Source organism: Salvelinus sp. IW2-2015, linkage group LG37 (assembly GCF_002910315.2).
Source record: "Salvelinus sp. IW2-2015 linkage group LG37, ASM291031v2, whole genome shotgun sequence".
NCBI lineage: Eukaryota > Metazoa > Chordata > Actinopteri > Salmoniformes > Salmonidae > Salvelinus > Salvelinus sp. IW2-2015.
The window spans coordinates 11,568,709-11,590,186 of record NC_036876.1 but is presented as its reverse complement, the minus strand read 5'-3'; the positions used below and the strand labels follow the sequence as shown (position 1 = coordinate 11,590,186).

Genomic DNA, 21,478 nt, shown 5'->3' with positions numbered 1-21,478 from the left:
ATTATCCGAGAGTGCTTACATGGTGCGTAAAAGCGCCCATATCCTTATTCTCAAAATAACGGTCCTTAGAATGAATGAGAGAGGCCCCATGCTTAGTGAATGAGAGGTTCCATTCGATGTTCCCGTGATTGCGCCCCCTCCCCGTTCTAGAATCTGAGAATTGAGGGTGACCACGCCTGCGCACTAAGCACAATATTGCCTAGGTTCATTTCATAGGTATTTGGAAAGGCTGGGTGAGGGAGTGAGCGAAAGGTGGAGAGTGCTAGGCTACGGACAGTGTGGGTTTAAGGTTCCCACTCTTTTTAGGCTGGCGGCTGACCCAAGCGTATGCCCCCCCCCCCTCCCCCAACGAGAACGATTTTGACGGAGCCGCAGGACAAAATAGGGAGGATAGTGGAAGCGACTGGAATGAGAGAAGAAGAGAGCTGATTTTAGGAGATAAGGTACGACAGACAGAGGCATCGCGGCGGTAGACACCAACCAGACAACGGTAGCTACGGACGAAGAGAGAAAAAGGAAGACATAAAAAGTGGAAAGGTTTGACAGTTTTGTAAAGCGAACAGAGTAAACAAATTGTGGAAACGTTAGTTCACCGGGTAAGTTAAGCCTACTTATCATAACGTGAATATAACGGGCGTGATTTTGCGTGAGACTAACATTGCCTATGCTCGTCTGCTCATAGCTGTCACGTTATTTTCATTCTACATAGCTGCTCACTTGTGAGCATTATGAAATGATAGCCTACCAATAAAACAACATTGTATTGTTGTATTGTAGGCTATCAAGTTTGATAGGCTGTTAAATTGCCCTTGCTCAATGCTCACTGATAAAGTTTCCGTTACCTATCAGCCAATCAAATGTATAATGTCATGCATATCTTCGGTGGGACGATTTTACACATAGAGATTGACCAAAATAACTTGGGACCGAAACTCAAACCTACCGCTATGCTCGCCGTAGCCTTATCATGCGCATTAGCTTAGTAATTTTACTCAAGTAGCCTATATTCCTATCAGCAACGTGCGACGTAGCCTTTTCAGTGTATCAAGACCAAGATTTCTCCTTGTGTGGTTCATGCAACAATGTTACACTTGCCTCTCGACTGGAGCGGAGCCCCCATATTAGTTAGTGGGCCTCAGCCCCCAAGCAGTGCGCATGCATGCAGCGATGCCGTCACTGACAGCCGGTTCACGTTTTGTGCGCACTAGGCCGCGCTAGACTCCAACACTGCGGAGAAGACACGCGTGTTATAAAAATGTGGCAGCGACAGTTTGTCTGTTGCTAATATATAAATTAACATATCCTTATTATGAATGTGTGTTTACGTGCAGCCGATAGTCTCAAATTGGCCTTGTGTGTGTCAAGCGCCGTGGTTAAGCCTCTACCAGTATAATCAGTGTCGGTTCCCAGTAGGCCAAGGCTATGGCTGCAGACCGAATTAAATCACAGTAAATTAATTAGAATATGCTATATGATGCAATACTTTTGTAGCTCTTTCTGATGAATGGATATAACTTTCCACCAGTACCTTTGCCATTATTCTAACAGCGAGTTGACCGTTATAATATTCTTGACATTATAACCAAGAACAGCAAGTTGACCGTTATAGTATTCTTGACGTTATAACCAAGAACAGCAAGTTGACCGTTATAATATTCTTGACATTATAACCAAGGCTGACGCACGCGTGCATTGCTTTTGGCCAGGCATGGGGCCTTTCCTTGAATCGCGTGCATTCCTCCGCCGCGATATATAGTCACTCACATACTCAGCAAATAATATACTTGTTTCCATAGTCCAATATTTGAAAATGTTCCAATGTTTGTGTCAATTGCACAAAAGTAGCATAGAGAAGGCCTATACATTTTTCAGAAAACTGTTATATCCCATTGCTCATAGTGAGTAGGCAATGGCTGACTGGTCCAGTTAACAGGTGCCCTATCTCGTTACTTTATTTAGCTCGATATGATATTTTTATTTCTCCTAATGTCAGTGAACCAGCTCTTTATTAATTTTGTATTCAATTAATAATGTTGCATTTCTTAACGTTATTAAGTAAAATATGCAAGTACTCCACTGGAGTGTGGTCGTTTGGACACATTTCAAATTATTCTTGAAAATTCACAGTAGGAGACAGTGTATGTCTACTGCACACTTCATTACACTGCAAACAGTGTAACATCATACCAAGTGCAGTAGGCCATACTTTTTCTATTGCTCAAAAATGTGTTTATTGCTAGAAATAGGAATACAGGAATACACTCCCTTTTTATTTATTCTGTAGCAAAACCTTTTCAACATCTATTGTAGATGTATCAGCAAATAGCTAGTTTCCCAAGCATAAGCCATAACTAATATGTATTAGAATGGAGTTAGAGGTAAGTAGACCACTTGGAGTAATTGGACCCCCTTCCCCCAATCCCAGGACTCCTCAGTATCTGAGTGGTGTCATTACCAGTGATGTCATTACCAGCGGTGTCATTAACCAGTTCTTAGTCCTCATTAACATTTTATATTTACATTTAGTCATTTAGCAGACGCTCTTAGCCAGAGCGACTTACAGTTAGTGCATTCATCTTAAGATAGCTAAGTTGGACAACCACATATGTCAGTCATAGTAAGTTAATTTTTCCTCAATAAAGTAGCTATCAGCAGAGTCAGTGCTAGTAGGGGGAGGGAAAAGTCAAGTACGAGTGTTATGTCATGAAAGGCAATCTTTCTCTTTCCACATTCCCCCTCCCCCCTGTGACATCATTGCCTCGGCAGCAGGTATGGCAGACGCAGACGTTGACTTCCAGACAGGCGATGCCGGGGCATCCGCCACCTTCCCCCAGCAGTGCTCGGCCCTGCGCAAGAACGGCTTCGTGGTGCTGAAGGGACGACCCTGCAAAATCGTGGAGATGTCCACGTCCAAGACCGGCAAACACGGCCACGCTAAGGTCAGTTGTGCCCGATTTGACTGTAACCATTTTTATAGCCCTGGCTGGTGTGCAGACATGAAAGAGTGGCTGACATCATACTATCTTGCCCTTGTTTCTGAGTCTGTATGTATTGTGTCTACAACTCCCTTGAACAGTTTGTGTTTTCTTTATGGGCAGGTCCACATGGTTGGTATCGACATCTTCAACGGAAAGAAGTATGAGGATATCTGTCCCTCCACCCACAACATGGACGTACCCAACATCAAGAGACTAGACTACCAGGTGAGAGGACATTGGAATGGCCAAAGCAGTGAGGAGAACAGAAAGGACGGAGGGAGAGAAGGAGAAGTAGAGAGAAAGAGGTATTGCTGGTTTGAGTGAGATGGCCAATTAGGTAACACTCACTCTCAAACTAAATGCCCACGTCACTGGTAATAGATGTCCCTTGTGCATTCTGAGTCCCTATTTGTAATTCCCTGACTCAATCCCCTGCCTCTGCTCTTGTTGACTCACACTGGAAGATCTGTGAGGATTGACTAGGTGTCAGCAGTATGGTGGAACCTCCCTATAGCCCAGAGATCATCAACTAGAGTCAGCCGCGGGCTGATTTTATCTTGAGCGGATGATCGGGGGGCCGGAACATGAATACCAATCGTTTGTAGTCGGCAAATTGCCTGTGTGGGAATACTTAGGAACAGATTTCCAAAAATGTAATAATTTGGAGCTGATTTACTGGTGTTTTTACAGTCTTTTATGTCCAACAATGAAAATTCGAGATGTTATGTTTTTGCTCAGAAAACTTGGGGGGCCAAATAAAACCACCCACAGGCCAAATTCATCCCGTGGGCCGCCAGTTGGGGAACCCTGCTATAGTCTATTAATAGGCTGTGGAGACATTAGCATTTTTCCTGTACCAATCCAGTGCTGTTTAAGCCATAAGGAAAAGTCGATGAGGGTGGAGGAACACATAATAGAGTTTGTAGGTGAATGTAATCACAGTGGTGTGTCTAGTAAAACTCTGGGATGGAATGCCTTTCACCTACACCAGCACAAGTTCCAAACTTTTTCATGGTCCTTAGAGCCGGATAGGGAACCTCAAGTGGGTAGCTGTTTTTTCTCCTGTGTTCATTTTTATCCTCTTTCGGGCGGGAGACTCTGGCAGTGTGGGTGGACATGACAGTCAGTTGATTGGAGGGCACACAGGAGCTCGAATTGATTGATTGATTGATTGACAGGGCAATCACAAAAGGGGCAGCAATTAATAGAGAGTATTTTTCACGCGTCTCTGTCTTTTCTGTCATCCTCCTTTCCCTCCCTCCTCTCGTCCCCCTGCAGTTGATTGGTATCACGGATGGTTACTTGTCTCTGCTCCAGGACAGCGGTGAAGTGAGAGAGGACCTGAAGATGCCAGAAGGAGACATGGGCAAGGAAATCGAAACCAAGTACGATGCTGGAGAGGAGATTCTGGTCAGTGGTGTTCCTCATCCTACTTCTTCTATGATTCTCCCTCGACAAGAAATTGCCTACGTTGCTATTAAGCGTTACGGTTTTGTAAGACACAGTGTTGCATGGGAGTAGCACTTTTCCTAAAGTCCATAGATTTTATTGTCCTTATTCAGTCCTTTGTACCTCCTCTACATAAGCAGTTGTGTAGGTAGACATATCTGATTCATGTTTTCCTTTCCTTTTCTGATCCATTTACCCAGTGTGTTTGGTGGAAATTCCATACAACGGGGTAAAGTACTTAAGTAAAAATACTTTAAAGTACTACTTAAGTATTTTTGGGGGCTATCTGTACTTTACTTTACTATTCATATTTTTGATCACTTTTACTTTACTACATTCCTTATGAAAATATTGTACTTTTTACTCCATACATTTTCCTTGACACCCAAAAGTACTCGTTACATTTTGAATGCTTAGCAGAACAGGAAAATGGTCCAATTCGCACACCAATGAAGAGAACATCCCTGGTCATCTCTACTGCCTCTGATCTGGTGGACTCACCAAACACAAATGCTTTGTTTGTAAATGAGTGTTGAAGTGTGTCCCTGGCTATCCGTAAATTTAAAAACACGAAAATTGTGCCACCTGGTTTGCTTATTATAAAGAATTTGAAATATATATTTTTTTTTACTTAAACTTTTGATACTTAATTATATTTGAGAAATTGCATTTACTTTTGATACTTTAGTATATTTAAAACCAAACACTTTAAGACTTTTACTCAAGTAGTATTTTTACTGGGTGACTTTCACTTAAGTCATTTTCCATTAAGGTATCTTTACTTATACTGAAGTATAACAATTGAGTACTTTTTCCACCACTGATTCCATACGTATTATAGCTGCTATAGTCATATTGAACCTGTATACTTACATTACTTCTGGGAATTGAATGTCCCTGTCACGAACAGTTAAAACTAGCAGAGTACACAAATACCCTCACTTATCAATGAAGACTGGCAGGACTAGGGATACATGGAATTTGGGAGTAAGACTGTACAGTATGTAGCACATACCAATCCCTACTGGGAATCGATACCATGCTCTCAGCAGCACTCTGCAACGTGTTATGGTTTGGGGCACAGAAGGTTGGTGGCACCTTAATTGGGGAGGACAGGCTCGTGGTAATGATTGGAGCGAAATAGGTGGAATGGTATCAAAAACATGCCATTCCATTTGCTCTGTTCCAGCCATTATTAGGAGCCGTCCTCCCCTCAGCAGTCTCCACTGGTTTGGGGGTAACAATTGCTTCAAGTCTCAGGGAAAGGGATGATGTCACAGCCTAAGATAGACACAACTAGTTTACTTCTACTACACCAGCAAAGTTGTTCTTATAATTAAAATAAATGTATTTTTGTTTGTTTCCCAGATCACTGTTCTGTCTGCAATGAATGAGGAGGCTGCAGTTGCCATCAAGGCCATGGCTAAATAAGACACTGCAGGTAAATGCAGAGGCTTTCTGTATCCCAACTGAACTACATGTCACCTCATTCACACACTGCCTGTGACAAAAGTGCCTGGACATGTGTGGTGTGTGTGTGTGTGTGTGTGTGTGTGTGTGTGTGTGTGTGTGTGTGTGTGTGTGTGTGTGTGTGTGTGTGTGTGTGTGTGTGTGTGTTGTGTTGTGTGTGTGTGTGTGTGTGTGTGTAATGTCACAAGACACTTTTTAACATGCACGTGCATTGCCAGGTTACACGTACATAACACTGTATGTCTATGGACCAAGGGGAAGGCAACTCCAAGACTGCTTTTTGGAGAACATCTCTATTCAAGACCTTGAACTACAGAGATGTTGGCACAACAGGAGTTATGGTTAATGTTGATCAAGGTCTTTTTGAATGTATCTTATTTATTTGTATGTCTTTTTTATCAGCCAAGGTTAGGTATATGTTTTACTTTGCCTAAGGACGTACTGGAACACTTTGGCTGGTCCCCCAGGCTACTTATATATTTGTTTTAAATCACAGGAGGTTGGTGGCATCTTAGTTGGTGGAGGACTGGCTCGTGGGAAAGGCTGGAGTGGAATAGGTGGAATGGTATCAAATACATAATAATGTCTGGAACGGAGCAAATGGAATGGCATCAAACACATGGACCATGTGCCATTATTATGAACCGTCCTCCCCTCAGCAGCCTCCTGTGTTTGAAATGTTACTGTTGGTTTACCTGGTTGTAGTCTTCATTCGCACTACAGTATATGTCTGTTTTGAAAAACATGTTGAAACAAGGGAATTGTTTAAGAGTACTATACAATATACTGGGGATGTCTTGTTTTTCCATGTACAGTGCATTCGGAAAGTATTCAGACCCCTTGACTTTTTCCACATTTTGTTACCTTTACAGCCTTATTCTGAAATGGATTAAATGGTTTTTTTCCTCATCAATTTACACAAAACCCCATAATGACAAAGCAAAAACAGGTTTTTAGAAATGTTTGCAAATATAATACAAAAGAAAACTGAAATATCACATTTACATAAGTCTTTACTCAGTACTTTGTTGAAGCCCCTTTGGCAGCGATTACAGCCCCGAGTCTTCTTAGGTATGACGCTACAAACTTGGCACATTTGTATTTGGGGAGTTTCTCTAATTCTTCCCTGCAGATCCTCTCAAGCTCTGTCAGGTTGGATGGGGAGCATTGCTGCACAGCTCTTTTCAGGTCTCCAGAGATCGATCGGGTTCAAGTCCGGGCTCTGGCTGGGCCACTCAAGGACATTCAGAGACTTGTCCGATAGACACTCCTGCGTTGCCTTGGCTATGTGCTTAGGGTCGTTGTCCTGTTGGAAGGTGAACCTTCTGAGCGCTCTGGAGCAGGTTTTCATCAAGGATCTCTCTGTACTTTGCTCCGTTCATCTTTCCCTCGATCCTGACTAGTCTCCCAGTCCCTGCCGCTGAAAAACATCCCCACAGCATGATGCTGCCACCACCATGCTTCACCGTAGGGATGGTACCAGGTTTCCTCCAGATGTGACGCTTGGCATTCAGTCCAAAGAGTTCAATCTTGGTTTCATCAGACCAGAGAATCTTGTTTCTGTAATATTTCATTTTTCAATTTTTTATAAATTTGCTAACATTTCTAAAAAAACAACAGTTTTTGCTTTGTCATTATGGGGTATTGTGAGTAGATTGATGAGGGGGGGACTATTTAATACATTTTAGAATAAGGCTGTAACGTAACAAAATGTGGAAAAAGTCAAGGGTCTGAATACTTTCCGAATGCACTGTATATTATATGAAATCTGTGAACGGTACAGTACTGTTACAGCAATGGACTTGCCTACCCCTTATGCACTTATTACTTGCTTACATATGTTGTTATTTATTTACAGTATTTATGTATGAGCACATGTATATATATAAAGAGTTGTTTTTATATAGATTCCAATGCTTGATGTATTTGTGTGAATGTAATGGTGTATTTACAGTGAGCTCCAAAAGTATTGGGACAGTGAGCTCCAAAAGTATTGGGACAGCGACACATTTTTGGTTGTTTTGGCTCTGAAATGATAATGACTATGAGGTTAAAGTGCAGACTGTCCGCTTTAATTTTGAGGGTATTTTCTTTGATATCAGGTGGACCGTTTAGAAATTACAACACTTTTTGTACATAGTCCCCCCTCCATTTTAGGGGACCAAAAGTATTGGGACAAATTCACTTGTGTGTATTAAAGTGGTCAAAAGTTTAGTATTTGGCTCCATATTCTTAGTGCCCAATGATTACATAAAGCTTGTGACTCTACAAACTTGTTGGATGCATAATGATTAATGATGGAGAAAGCTAGGTGCACAAATATCATACCACCAAGACATTCTAACCTCACACCATTACAATAACAGGGGAGGTTAGCATTTTTATGTCTCTAACTTTCTCAGTCATCATTATTCACGATTCATTCAGGATTATCCGTAATCATGGTAGCATCCACATTAATGTAAAAGTGTTTAGAATCATATTCTATTCTTAGTTACAATTAAAGTGACTCCAAAAATGACACAATACATTATTTACCATTCATTTCTATTGTGCACAAAATAATCTGAAATACAACCAAAACATACAGCAAATGCACCAAACAAGTTTGTAGTCACAACTTGATGTAATTAATCATTGCACGTAGGAATTTGTCCCAATACTAAAATGGGGGGGAGGGGACGAAATACAAAAAGCTGTCATTTATAAACGGTTCACCCAATATGGATGAAAATACCCTCAAATCAAAGCTGACAGTCTGCACTTTAACATAGTAATTGTATCATCTCAAATCCAAAGTGCTGGAGTATAGAGCCAAAACAACAACTGTGTCACTGTCCCAATACTTTTGGAACTCACTGTATATGAAATGTGAACTATGTGAGGTCAAGGTTGTTAAATGTGTGGTGGGTTACTGTATTTTGATGGTATGTGAAAGGATCTTTTTATTTGTTGAATGTTCGGAGTTCATACTGTATGTACCTCAATGCACTTGTGAACTGTTTTGTATTGATGCACACTAAATTATACTGTCCACTTTTTTTCTTTCTTCCCGTCTCTCCTTCCTATCCCTACGTGTCTCTTCCTCAATCACTTCATCTTCCGTTTTCTTTTCCCCCCTTTTCTACCTATCCTACCCCTGTACTTTCCTTGTCCTCCCCACTCTCTTTCAGGAGTTAACAAGATGCACTGGACCTGGAAAAGGGAGGGAATAAGGCCACGTCAATGCTATTCTCCCACTTTTGTTTTTGTAATCTCTCCCTCTCACTGTACTTTCTCGCCCTTCTCTGGGTTAAATTAGGAACGCAATTCAATAAATAATTGGAAATGGCAAAACAGACGAAACATTCTCTCCACACACACACACACACAGGTCAACATCTGTACAGATGAAACGGAGAGAGAAGGTAGAATGGAGAAAGAAGTGTTTTCTCACAAACAAATTGCCGCCTATGAGGGCAGGGCGTAAGTAACTACTGTACCTAGTCAAGGGAGGAGGGGTGAAAATCTCACAAATGTCTGTTTTGTAAATTTTTCAGATTCATCAAGGGCTTCTTCAACTCTATGTATGAGTGATGAATGCTGTTCTGTTTAGGAGCTCATTCAGCGGGAGCACTGTGCTTGGAATGTTACAATAGAAATATAGCATACATCATTGAAAATGGTGCCAGTTCTAGAACATGGAGATTGTGTCACGTTACATTTCTATCTGACTTTTCGAGCGATCCGCCCTTCTGAATGAGCCCCTTCTGTCTTGTTCAATATTTTGTGTAACATATAGCACCTAAACCTGTCTGTTAAAAAAGTGTCATGATTTACATGCCAGGATCAGGGCCCAGATTCACAAAACCGTCTTAAGAAGAAATGTCTTAACAGCCATTTTTTCCTTAACTATAGACTTATGAAAGTTAAACACAGTTGCTATTCCTCAAAAAGTTTATTGGAAATGTACTTGCGCTATTTCTTATGTTTCTCCTTAAGTAAGAAGTTAAGAAGAAATGTGATTCTTGAAAATAAAGTTTAGGGATTTGTTCCTAATTCCAAGATAGCTAAACCCTTGTCTTGAACTCAGGGCAGTGAGAGAATAAGCTCATGAAAGCAATTGAACATGTTTAATTCACTCAAACTTCATCTGAAAGTTTCAGTATTGATTATTTTAAACCCAAGAACATACTAGAACAGTAATCTCAGTAGAAAATATGATTGCCTTTGCTAGAGACATGTTTGTTGCTAGGCAACCRATTGAAGAAGATTCTAACAAGATATGAGAAGTTTGTAGGAAAATCATAAAATCTTAAGATAGAGGAATTTTTTTCTTAAGAAGCTTCTTACGTAAGTGTTTTGGGAATCTGGAGCCAGTTCTTTGAGTAGGAGTTGAACAAGTGTCACACAGTAGCATTTGGGAGAAACGAAACTCGCAAACCAATTCCAGTGTTTCAGTTCAGTCTTTCAGATATCTGATCGAGACCGTGCACAAGACTAAGTCCTTTCTTTGCGCAATCCGCCTCTTATCTTCCATTACCCTCAACGCCTGGGCAAAGACCTTATTGACAGGGGCTGCCAACAGGGCAGGTAGCTAGCTAGTAGACACACTGGGTCACCTATAGAGAGAAGCACTAAGTTTTTGACCCATTATTACTTTGTACAAACTCATGAATGAGAAAAAGTTATGGCATTTGGTTTTTGCATCCACAAAGAAGTCCAAACTGTGCAGAATGTCTCCCTCTCCCCAAACGAATTAAAGAAGACACAAATTGTTAGAAATGGTGTGTGCTTTATTTATTTATTTCGCGGACATAATAGTTGAGGTAATACATCCAAACACACAATAAAATTGACAAAGTATAACACTATACAGTTTCACAGTGGAGAAAATGGTTTCCTAGAACACCTAGGCCTCTAAAACTAAAGTAATACAGCACTAATAAACTATACAAGAAATATTACTACRAAGTCAAGCCTGTAGGTTTGGGCTTTACAATCAACCATCAAAATCCAAGTTTATTGTCCCATCATTCCAGTCTTCTAGAAGCCTATGAAATCTCAACGATAAGAACTCCTGGTAAAGGTAGTTTGGGGAGGTAACCATGGTTACTTGCTGTGGTGATAGATTCTCTGTCCACTCTGGGTGAGGGGGAGGAAAGCGTGGCGGGGAGCCGCTTGGGGAGAGCTCTGGAAAGGGGCGCCAATGAAATGTTATCAAGCAACAGTTAAGAACTTTAAGCTAAACCATGCATATTTTAAATGACCAAGTAATAATTTAAATTGAATATTATAGTTGTCACATTAAAAAGATGTTTGCGTTCACTGTTAAGATTATTTCATACTCAAGATTCACACTGGTTTTCCTCTGGCTTTGGCTATGAGAGCTTGGACAAATTGTGCAAGAAAACAAAAATACAAATCACTTTTCAATCTATGCTTTAATAGAGAGCACGAGTAAAGCAATAACCAACTTTTTCACAATAACCTCTTTCTGAGGCACTCATATTTCTGATGGGGGTGATGGATCAACAGTGGGCAGTAACAGTAAGATGTGGGGTAGGGAGGGGGTAATGAGGTGTACCTTGGGAGTGGGGATCTGGACAGCCATGGAGGGAGTGGGGAGCAGGCCAGCAGCGGACGTATGGAGGGCTTGGGGGTGCATGGGTCTCAGAGCACCCTGGAAGAACACAAGAGGAGTTTAGGGAAGGACAAGAGGTAAGAGTGAGGACTCCGATTTGAATTGACATTTGTGCACTAAGCACTTAAACATTAAAACAGATTCACAACAAAGTGTATTGGTTGAATAGAGAACTCAACCTTATATAATATGCACGTCTTGAAAGTCCATCTTCCCCCCCTATCTGTCTGACCAGTGGTCTTACCGCATCAGTGAAGCCAGACTGTTGGTTGGCATGTTCCAACTGCTTCTGAAGGGGTATTCCAGCACCAGGGATGAATCCAGGCTGGGACGTGAAGTGACTGTGAACAGCATAGCCTGGCTGCTGATGAGGGAGGTACTGCATTGCCTGGAATGCAGACACACCTAGGCAGGAGACAGAAACAATCAGATTGGGTATTAACCCATTCACATCCTTGTACTATATTTAGTACAATATCAACACGTGCCACAGAACAAATTCTGTTTGGTGTAAACTCATGAAATTGTGTCAACATAGTTAGTACAAGTGTCTAGACAGGCCAGATTGACGTCATCTATCATACCTCCACTGTCAATCAAAGTTGTGCTTAGAATTATTTGTACACATTTTCTCAATGATCAGCATATGCCATTTTCTTTTATACATTTAAGAATTCAATTGTTTAAAAGCACATATAGGGCCTTCAGCAAGTATTCACAACCCTTAACTTTTTCCACATTTTGCTGTGTTATAGATTACATTCAGATTGTTTTTGTCATAGGAATTACGTTTTTAGAATTGTTTTTAACAAATTAATTAAAAATGAAAAGGAGAAATAATAGGAATCCACCTCTTTGTTAGGGAAAGCCTAAATAAGTTTAGGAGTAAAATTGTGCTTAACAAGTCACATAATAATCTGCATGGACTCACTGTGTGCAATAATAGTGTTTAACATTCTTATTTTAATGACAACCTCATCTCTGTACCCCACACATACAATTACCTCTAAGGTCCCTCAGTCGAGCAGTGAATTTCAAACACTGATTCAACCACAAAGACCAGGGACGTTTTCCAATGCCTCGCAAAGAAGGGCACCTATTGCTAGCTGGGTAAAAATCTATTTAAAAGTAGACATTGAATATCCCTTTGAAAACTGTAAAGTTATTAATTACACTTTGGATGGTGTATCAATACACCCAGTCACTACAAAGACAGATGCATCCTTCCTAAAGCAGTTGCCGGAGAGGAAGGAAACCACTCAGGGATTTCATCATGAGGCCAATGGTGACTAAAACAGAGGTTAATGGCTGTGATAGGAAACTGAGAACGGATCAACAACATTGTAGTTACTCCAGAATACTAACCTAATTGACAGCGTGAAAAGAAGGAATCCTGCACAGAATTAAAATATTCCAAAACATGCATCCTGTTTGCAACAAGGCACTAAAGTAGTACTGCAACAAAAAAAAAATGGGGCAAAGTAATACAGTTTGTCCTGAAAGTGTTACGTTAGGGACAAATGCAATATAACACATTACTAAGTACCACTCTCCATAATTTCAAGAATAGTGGTGGCTGCATCATGTTATGGCTATGCTTGTAATCATTAAGGACTGCTGAGTTTTCAGAATAAAAAAGAAACAGAATGGAGCTAAGCACAGGCAAAATCCTAGAGGAAAACCTGGTTCAGTCTGCTTTCCACCAGACATGGGGAGATTAATTCATCTTTCAGCAGGACAAAAACCTAAAACACAAGGAACAATCTACACYGGAATTGCTTACCAAGAAGAGAGTGAATGTTCCTGAGTGGCCGAGCTAGAGTTTTGAATTAAATCTTCTTGAAAATCTATGGTAAGACTTGAAAATGGTTGTCTAGCAATGATCAACAACCAATTTGACAGAATTTGAAGAATTTTGAAAAGAATAATGGGCAAATGTTGCACCATCCAGGTGTGGAAAGCTTTTAGAGACTTACCCAGAATGACTCACAGCTGTAATCACTGCCAAACGTGCTTCTACAAAGTATTGACAAAGGGTTGTGAATACTTATGTAAATAGTATATTTCTGTATTACATTTTCAATACAATTACCAAAATTTCTAAACATGTTTTTTATACAGCCTGAATTCAGGCTGTAACACAACAACATGTGGAATAAGTCAAGGGGTATGAATACTTTCTGAATGCACTGTAATACACTGTATATAAAAGATAGACATGGTTTTAAAAAGGTAGTTGTAATATTTAATTCAGTACAGACATTTGTAGGTGGCTTAACTTTTCCCTGTCCCACGGCTCAATTTACCCCATAAGTTGTGCCAAGAGACCACTTTTTTTGTACAGCTATGTTTTCAAAACTGTAATGTTTACATGAATTCTGATTATTTCCAGGGATACACAACATTCTGAAATATATGTATACAGAACAAAAATATAAAACAACATGTAAAGTGTTGGTCCCTTGTTTCATGAGCTGAAATAAAATATCCTAGACATCTACCTGACAGGTGTTGCATATTTGGAAGGTGATTAAACAGCATGATCATTACACAGGTGCACCTTGTGCTGGGGACAATATAAGGCTACTCTAAAATTTGCAGTTGTCACAACATTATACCACATATGTCTCAAGATTTGAGGGAGTGGGCAATTGGCATGCTGACTGCAGGAATGTCCACCAGAGCTGTTGTCAGAGAATTTAATGTTCATTTCTCTACCATAAGCTTCCTCCAACGTCGTTTTAGAGAATTTGGCACTATATCAAACCGGCCTCACAACCGCAGACCATGTGTATGGCGATGTGTGGGCGATCGGTTTTCTGATGTTAACGTTGTGAACATAGTGCCCCATAGTGGCGGTGGGGTTATGGTATGGGCAGGCATAAGCTACGGACAACAAACACAATTGCATTTTATCAATGGCAATTTGAATGCACAAAATTACGGTGACAAGATCCTGAGGCCCATTGTGAGGCCACATTTTTTTTTAAAGGTATCTGTGACCAACAGATGCATATCTGATAATCCCAGTCATGTGAAATCCATAAATTAGGGCCTAATGAATTTATTTCATTTTGACTGATTTCTTCATATGAACTGTAACTCAGAAAAATCTGAGAACATTTTAAATGTTGCATTTATATTTTTTTCCAGTATAGATATCTTCGTTAGAAAGAATACTTTATTTCCCTTGACGGAGTGATGCGGAATGTAAAAAGTGACCGAACCTATCCCACTCTCCCCTATTAAAAAATGTCCGTTATGGACATGAATAGTTTAAGGAAACAGTAAACCTGTTAGGATGCTATAAATCCCTCTTACACATGCACACACCGAGGTTATTATAGTGAACTAAAACTAATCATGAAAAATCTATTTCGTAAACTGAAATAAAACAATTAACAAACCCATTTGAAAAACTAAAACTATACTGAAATTATTATATTTCACTCCAAAACGAAATCAAATAAARACCATAATGAATTATGTTCAGTTTCCTTCCACCATATTTTTTGCACCAGCTTCAGTGCTATTCCTTTTAAAACCAAGTCACATTGAGATTTCCTTTATATTTCAAACCTAACCTATAACCTGACCCATCACCTGAAGTATTACAACCCCCCACTGGCAATATCTGCACAAACTATTCAACACAAATGGCTCCTAGCCTCCCACAAATGTGTTTTCTCCCTTACACTAAAACAAAGACAAAATATTTTATACAACTAAAACTAAATTAAAAACTAGCAAATCAGGTCTGAAAATGAAAATCAACTTAACTGAATTTCAAATTAAAATCCCACACTAAAAAATCCCAGCCACACTCATCCTACCTCTGATCTGGGAGCTGCTGGCGAAGCTGACGGGTACAGAGGGACCGGGGGCGTAGGTGGAGGGGTGTTGTGTCTGGGCCACGCCGTAGCTCTCGTGGACCGACTGACTACCCCCAAACTGTCCGTGTTCAGCCGGGCCCGCACTGAACCCAGCCTGGTTCTGGTAGTGACGGCCCTGTGGAGCGAGGAGAGTGAAACGGTCACTCTAAGCAAATCACACAGAGCACGGGTTATGCGTCTGTTGGCGTCATTGACATTTTCTATGGCTCAGTGGGTAGGGGCGTGGTGTTTGGAACTACAGAGTTAAGGATTTGATTCCAGCTTGGGCCGAATAGTGATGTCTGGAATTCCTTTTATTGACCATATTGCTCCTCAGACACAAGTGAAAGCAAGAAAGCTCAAGAAAGCTCTCAAATGGTTAGAAAGGATATTACACATGCTGAGGGCTTGCCAGTTGCCACTCACCGGGTTGACCGGTGTTGGAAACAACTGCTTACTGCGCTCCGACATCAGACTCCCGGCCCTGTTGTGACTGACTGGACTGCCTGACAGAGGGAAGAGAGAACAAAAAAAGGGATGAGGGAGGAGTATAGTGAAGTGACAGGTGTCTGAAGACATTTGTGGAGAGAAACAATGTGCCACATATATTGAAAGTTAAAAGGTCTGGTAGATGACCATATTATTATGATTATTATGTAATTGATAGGAGATTGCATTTATGAACAGATGTCGGCTAAACCTTACATTCAATGTTAAGGAGATGCTGTCCTGTGTGCATGGTTAGACTGGGCTGATAGCTGGCTGACGTCAGTGTTGTGATGTCACTGCAGGAGAGGTAAAAACAGGTGAGATATCTGACAGGAGAACTCAAACAATCAGCAAATCCTGATATCTATGGCCTTACTACAATCACATTCCTAATCCAAACTGGGAGGATTGCATTTCAATAATCTAAAGTGGATCCTTGACCTTTTCTACACCTACATTAACGTTATAATAATAACAATAGTAATACATGGGATTTAAAGAGCCTTTAAAACAAAAACAAAAAAGGGCACTATGTTAAGGACGCTTGACCGGTGAAAGCACATTTCTAGACACATCCAGGCATACAAACTGTTTTCACCTAAGCTGTTTCCATGTCGGTAAATATTAAGGAAAGAAGACAAGGAAAGGAAGCCACTTAAGACTATTGAGATGCACCTGAGGAGTCATAGAGGCTCAATTCCTCTCACCTCTGCTCCTTCCTGCGTCTCTTCTCCTCCTCGTGCAGGACCTTCTTCAGCTGGAGGAAGAGCTGATGCTTCTCCTCCTGTAGTCCCTGCAGCTTCTCCCCCATCTTCATCACCTGTGAGGAGGAAGAGGGAGGGGAAGAGAGGGTTAAGGTGAACAAGTTATTTCTCAAATCAAATTTATTTGTCACATACACATGGTTAGCAGATGTTAATGCGAGTGTAGCGAAATGCTTGTGCTTCTAGTTCCGACAATGCAGTAATAACCAACGAGTAATCTAACCTAACAATTTCACAACAGCTACCTTATACACACAAGTGTAAAGGGATGAAGAATATGTACATAAAGATATATGAATGAGTGATGGTACAGAACGGCATAGGCAAGATGCAGTAGATGGTATCGAGTACAGTATATACATATGAGATGAGTAATGTAGGGTATGTAAACATTATATTAAGTGGCATTGTTTAAAGTGGCTAGTGATACATGTATTACATAAAGATGGCAAGATGCAGTAGGTGGTATAGAGTACAGTATATACATATGAGATGCGTAATGTAGGGTATGTAAACATTATATTAAGTGGCATTGTTTAAAGTGACTAGTGATACATTTTTTTCTCTGATTAATCTCCATCTGTTTGTATGTTGTTCTGACTTCCTCTGACCTGTTCTTTGGTCTCCTCCAAGGACATCCTCTCCTCTATCTCTTTTGTTCTCTTTCGCTCTTCTTCCTCTTTCATCTTCTGCTCCATCATCTTGTCCACCTCTTCCTCCTCTGAGATTAGGAAGAAAATAAATCACCTTGAGAACAATGAGAAATGTGCACCAATTCCAACAAGATACTTGTGGAAGCAAATCAGGCTTCCAGTTACAGTTGGTGAGGAATGCAGTAGTCAAGCCAAGCCTTGTGATATCTCACCTTGCCTTTTACGCTCCCTTTCTCTCATTATGTGTTTGTGGAGGGCTCTGGCCATAGCGTTGGACAGCTTCGGTCTGTCCAGCAGAGCAGGCATGGTGACAGGCAGTGGAGGGGCCAGCTGAATGCAGCAGAATGGAGAAAATATGTTGAATWGTAGCTAGGTACATGCAGCAATAAAAAAGTGACAATTACCAGCTAGGAACTGAAAATGTTGTTTTCTAAAAACATTTACTTTGTTGATAATAGAAATACATAATCATAGCTATAGTTAATTGCATGAATTCACCATCAGCTAGCTAACGTTGCATTTAATCTGGCTATGCTAGTTGGTAACTAGAATTGCTAACTCAATGAAGAGCGGCCAGCAGGCGTTAAATTGTAAACAGACCTCCGTTGCTTTATGAGTCTCCGATTGGAGTTTGGTTGTTTTGCAGAATTATAAAGCGGAAAATTACCGTTTTTCTGTGAAAAACACTGACTTCTAGTATGTATTGTACATTTTTTTAAATTAAATCATGGTTAACCCCAACCAATATACTTCCGGTGTGAAATGGAGCTTCCTGTTTTGACTTCAGGGGAACCGTGGGAGTTGTGGTTTCTAATTAGCACGTGGCCCAGACCTTGAACAGATAATATTATTTGGAATGACTGAAGTTCACGGCCGGCCCGCTCATTATACAAGATTAGGTGGCGGATTGACTAGGGCTGCATGTTCTGAGCTAAACTGACCAAGATGCACCTCCAATAACTACACTTTTTTATTTCACCTTTATTTAACCAGGTAGGCCAGTTGAGAACAAGTTCTCATTTACAACTGCGACCTGGCCAAGATAAAGCAAAGCAGTGCTACAAAAAACAACAACACAGAGTTACACATGGGATAAACAAAAGTACAGTCAATAACACAATAGAAAAATCTATATACAGTGTTTGTAAATGGAGTAAGGAGGTAAGGCAATAAATGGGCTATAGTAACAAAGTAATTACAATTTAGCAAATGAACACTGGAGTGATAGATGTACAGATGATGATGTGCAAGTATAAAAACTGGTGTGCAAAAGAGAAAAAAAAGTCAATAAAAACAATATGGGGATGAGGTAGGTAGTTGGATGGGCTATTTACAGATGGGCTGTGTACAGCTGCAGCGATCGGTAAGCTGCTCAGATAACTGATGCTTAAAGTTAGTGAGGGAGATATAAGTCTCCAACTTCAGCGATTTTTGCAATTCGTTCCAGTCATTGGCAGCAGAAACCTGGGAGGAAAGGCGGCCAAAGAGGTGTTGGCTTTGGGGATGACCAGTGAGATATACCTGCTGGAGCGCGTGCTACGGTTGGGTGTTGTTATGGTGACCAGTGAGCTGAGATAAGGCGGAGCTTTACCTAGCAAAGACTTATAGATGACCTGGAGCCAGTGGGTCTGGCGACAAATATGTAGCGAGGGCCAGCCGACGAGAGCATACAGGTCGCAGTGGTGGGTGGTATATGGGGCTTTGGTGACAAAACGGATGGCACTGTGATAGACTACATCCAGTTTGCTGAGTAAAGTGTTGGAGGCTATTTTGTAAATGACATCGCCGAAGTCGAGGATCGGTAGGATAGTCAGTTTTACGAGGGTATGTTTGGCAGCTTGAGTGAAGGAGGCTTTGTTGCGAAATTGTAAGCCGATTCTAGATTTATTTTTGGATTGGAGATGCTTAATATGAGTCTTGAAGGAGAGTTTACAGTCTAACCAGACACCTAGGCACTTGTAGTTGTCCACATATTCTAAGTCAGAACCGTCCAGAGTAGTGATGCTAGTCGGGCAGGCGGGTGACGGCAGCGATCAGTTGAAGAGCATTTCATGCATTTAGTTTTACTAGCGTTTAAGAGCAGTTGGAGGCCACGGAAGGAGTGTTGTATGGCATTGAAGCTCGTTTGGAGGTTTGTTAACACAGTGTCCAAAGAAGGGCCAGATGTATACAGAATGGTGTCATCTGCGTAGAGGTAGATCAGAGATTCACCCGCAGCAAGAGCGACATCATTGATATATACAGAGAAAAGAGTCGGCCCGAGAATTGAACCCTGTGGTACCCCCATAGAGACTGCCAGATATCCGGACAACAGGCCCTCCGATTTGACACACTGAACTCTATTTGAGAAGTATTTGGTGAACCAGGTGAGGCAGTCATTTGAGAAACCCAAATCAAATTTATTTCTATAGCCCTTCTTACATCAGCTGATTTCTCAAAGTGCTGTACAGAAACCCAGCCTAAAACCCCAAACAGCAAGCAATGTAGGTGTAGAAGCACGGTGGCTAGGAAAAACTCCCTAGAAAGGCCAAAACCTAGGAAGAAATCTAGAGAGGAACCAGGCGGCCAGTCCTCTTCTGGCTGTGCCGAGTGGAGATTATAACAGAACATGGCCAAGATGTTCAAATGTTCATAAATGACCAGTATGGTCAAATAATAATAATCACAGTAGTTGTCGAGGGTGCAACAAGTCAGAACCTCAGGAGTAAATGTCAGTTGGCTTTCATAGGCGATCATTGAGAGTATCTCTACCGCTCCTGCTGTCTCTAGAGAGTTGAAAACAGCAGGTCTGGGACAGGTAGCACGTCCGGTGAACAGGTCAGGGTTCCATAGCCGCAGGCAGAACAGTTGAAACTGGAGCAGCAGCACGGCCAGGTGGACTGGGGACAGCAAGGAGTCATCATGCCATGTAGTCCTGAGGCATGGTCCTAGGGCTCAGGTCCTCCGAGAAAGAAAGAGATAATTAGAGAGAGCATACTTAAATTCACACAGGACACCGGATAAGACAGGAGAAGTACTCCAGATATAACAGACTGACCCTGGCTCCCCGACACATAAACTACTGCAGCATAAATACTGGAGGCTGAGACAGGAGGGGTCAGGAGACACTGTGGCCCCATCCGATGATACCCCCGGACAGGGCCAAACAGGCAGGATATAACCCCACCCACTTTGCCAAAGCACAGCCCCCACACCACTAGAGGGATATCTTCAACCCCAACTTACCATCCTGAGACAAGGCCGAGTATAGCCCACAAAGATCTTCGCCACGGCACAACCCAAGGGGGGGCTATTGAGTCACTAAAACCTCACAGAATTCTGTCCGAAAACAATCACAATTTCTCTCAACCATTGCATATCGGCTTTTTTAGGTGAGCGGTGATGCCGCCCTGTGATAAACAGTTCCCACTTTGTCAAAGGCAGGTACAGTAAATACACTCTCAAAAAAATAAAGGGAACACTAAAATAACACATCCTAGATCTGAATGAATGAAATATTCTTATTAAATACTTTTTTCTTTATATAGTTGAATGTGCTGACAACAAAATCACACAAAAATTATCAATGGAAATCAAATTTATCAACCCATGGAGGTCTGGATTTGGAGTCACACTCAAAATTAAAGTGGAAAACCCCTCTACGGGCTGATCCAACTTTGATGTAATGTCCTTAAAACAAGTCAAAATGAGGCTCAGTAGTGTGTGTGGCCTCCACTGCCTGTATGACCTCCCTACAATGCCTGGGCATGCTCCTGATGAGGTGGCGGATGGTCTCATGAGGGATCTCCTCCCAGACCTGGACATAAGCATCCGCCAACTCCTGGACAGTCTGTGGTGCAACGTGGCGTTGGTGGATGGAGCGAGACATGATGTCCCAGATGTGCTCAATTGGATTCAGGTCTGGGGAACGGGCGGGCCAGTCCATAGCATCAATGCCTTCCTCTTGCAGAACTGCTGACACACTCCAGCCACATGAGGTCTAGCATTGTCTTGCATTAGGAGGAACCCAGGGCTAACCGACCAGCATATGGTCTCACAAGGGGTCTGGGGATCTCATCTCGGTACCTAATGGCAGTCAGGCTACCTCTGGCGAGCACATGGAGGGCTGTGGCGGCCCCCCAATGAAATGCCACCCACACCATGACTGACCCGCCAACCCGGTCATGCTGGAAGATGTTGC

The 21,478-nt window shown here is 41.5% G+C and overlaps 2 protein-coding genes across 7 annotated transcripts; one reads left to right on the top strand and one right to left on the bottom strand.

Annotated features, from left to right (window-relative positions):
• Nucleotides 1–212: 212 nt before the first annotated feature.
• On the top strand, nt 213–9,233 carry LOC111960340 (eukaryotic translation initiation factor 5A-1). Of its 3 annotated transcripts, none has more exons than XM_023982308.2 (6): nt 213–596; nt 2,767–2,939; nt 3,099–3,203; nt 4,257–4,388; nt 5,796–5,868; nt 9,071–9,233. In XM_023982308.2, exons 2-5 carry the CDS (start codon nt 2,772–2,774, stop codon nt 5,856–5,858), a joined length of 468 nt encoding a protein of 155 aa, XP_023838076.1. In that variant the 5' UTR covers nt 213–596; nt 2,767–2,771; the 3' UTR covers nt 5,859–5,868; nt 9,071–9,233. The 3 variants fall into 3 exon arrangements, with proteins under 3 accessions (XP_023838076.1, XP_023838075.1, XP_023838078.1); XM_023982307.2 differs by having other exon boundaries at nt 249–596; nt 2,770–2,939; XM_023982310.3 differs by lacking the exon at nt 9,071–9,233 and adding an exon at nt 6,116–6,177 and having other exon boundaries at nt 249–596; nt 2,770–2,939.
• Nucleotides 9,234–10,651: 1,418 nt separating this feature from the next.
• LOC111960390 (G protein pathway suppressor 2) lies at nt 10,652–18,053 on the bottom strand. Of its 4 annotated transcripts, XM_070437933.1 has the most exons (11): nt 17,966–18,053; nt 17,511–17,628; nt 17,257–17,366; nt 16,589–16,701; nt 16,098–16,177; nt 15,819–15,898; nt 15,354–15,558; nt 11,765–11,925; nt 11,464–11,559; nt 11,225–11,266; nt 10,652–11,069 (listed from the first exon to the last, which is right to left on the bottom strand). In XM_070437933.1, exons 2-10 carry the CDS (start codon nt 17,602–17,604, stop codon nt 11,258–11,260), a joined length of 948 nt encoding a protein of 315 aa, XP_070294034.1. In that variant the 5' UTR covers nt 17,605–17,628; nt 17,966–18,053; the 3' UTR covers nt 10,652–11,069; nt 11,225–11,257. The 4 variants fall into 4 exon arrangements, with proteins under 4 accessions (XP_070294034.1, XP_023838133.1, XP_070294033.1 ...); XM_023982365.2 differs by lacking the exon at nt 11,225–11,266 and having other exon boundaries at nt 10,896–11,069; XM_070437932.1 differs by lacking the exon at nt 11,225–11,266 and having other exon boundaries at nt 10,896–11,069; nt 15,354–15,528.
• Nucleotides 18,054–21,478: the final 3,425 nt, after the last annotated feature.

What these genes read in the sequence shown, in the direction of transcription:
- LOC111960340 (XM_023982308.2), top strand. Translation starts at nt 2,772, where the DNA reads ATGGCAGACGCAGACGTTGACTTCCAGACAGGCGATGCCGGGGCATCC. An exon ending in TCAAGAGACTAGACTACCAG is followed by an intron (nt 3,204 to 4,256) that starts GTGAGAGGACAT and finishes GTCCCCCTGCAG; the next exon opens with TTGATTGGTATCACGGATGG. An exon ending in ATGCTGGAGAGGAGATTCTG is followed by an intron (nt 4,389 to 5,795) that starts GTCAGTGGTGTT and finishes TTTGTTTCCCAG; the next exon opens with ATCACTGTTCTGTCTGCAAT.
- LOC111960390 (XM_023982365.2), bottom strand. Translation starts at nt 17,604, where the DNA reads ATGCCTGCTCTGCTGGACAGACCGAAGCTGTCCAACGCTATGGCCAGA. An exon ending in AAGGGAGCGTAAAAGGCAAG is followed by an intron (nt 17,367 to 17,510) that starts GTGAGATATCAC and finishes TCCTAATCTCAG; the next exon opens with AGGAGGAAGAGGTGGACAAG. An exon ending in AGTCTGGCTTCACTGATGCG is followed by an intron (nt 11,560 to 11,764) that starts GTAAGACCACTG and finishes GTGTTCTTCCAG; the next exon opens with GGTGCTCTGAGACCCATGCA.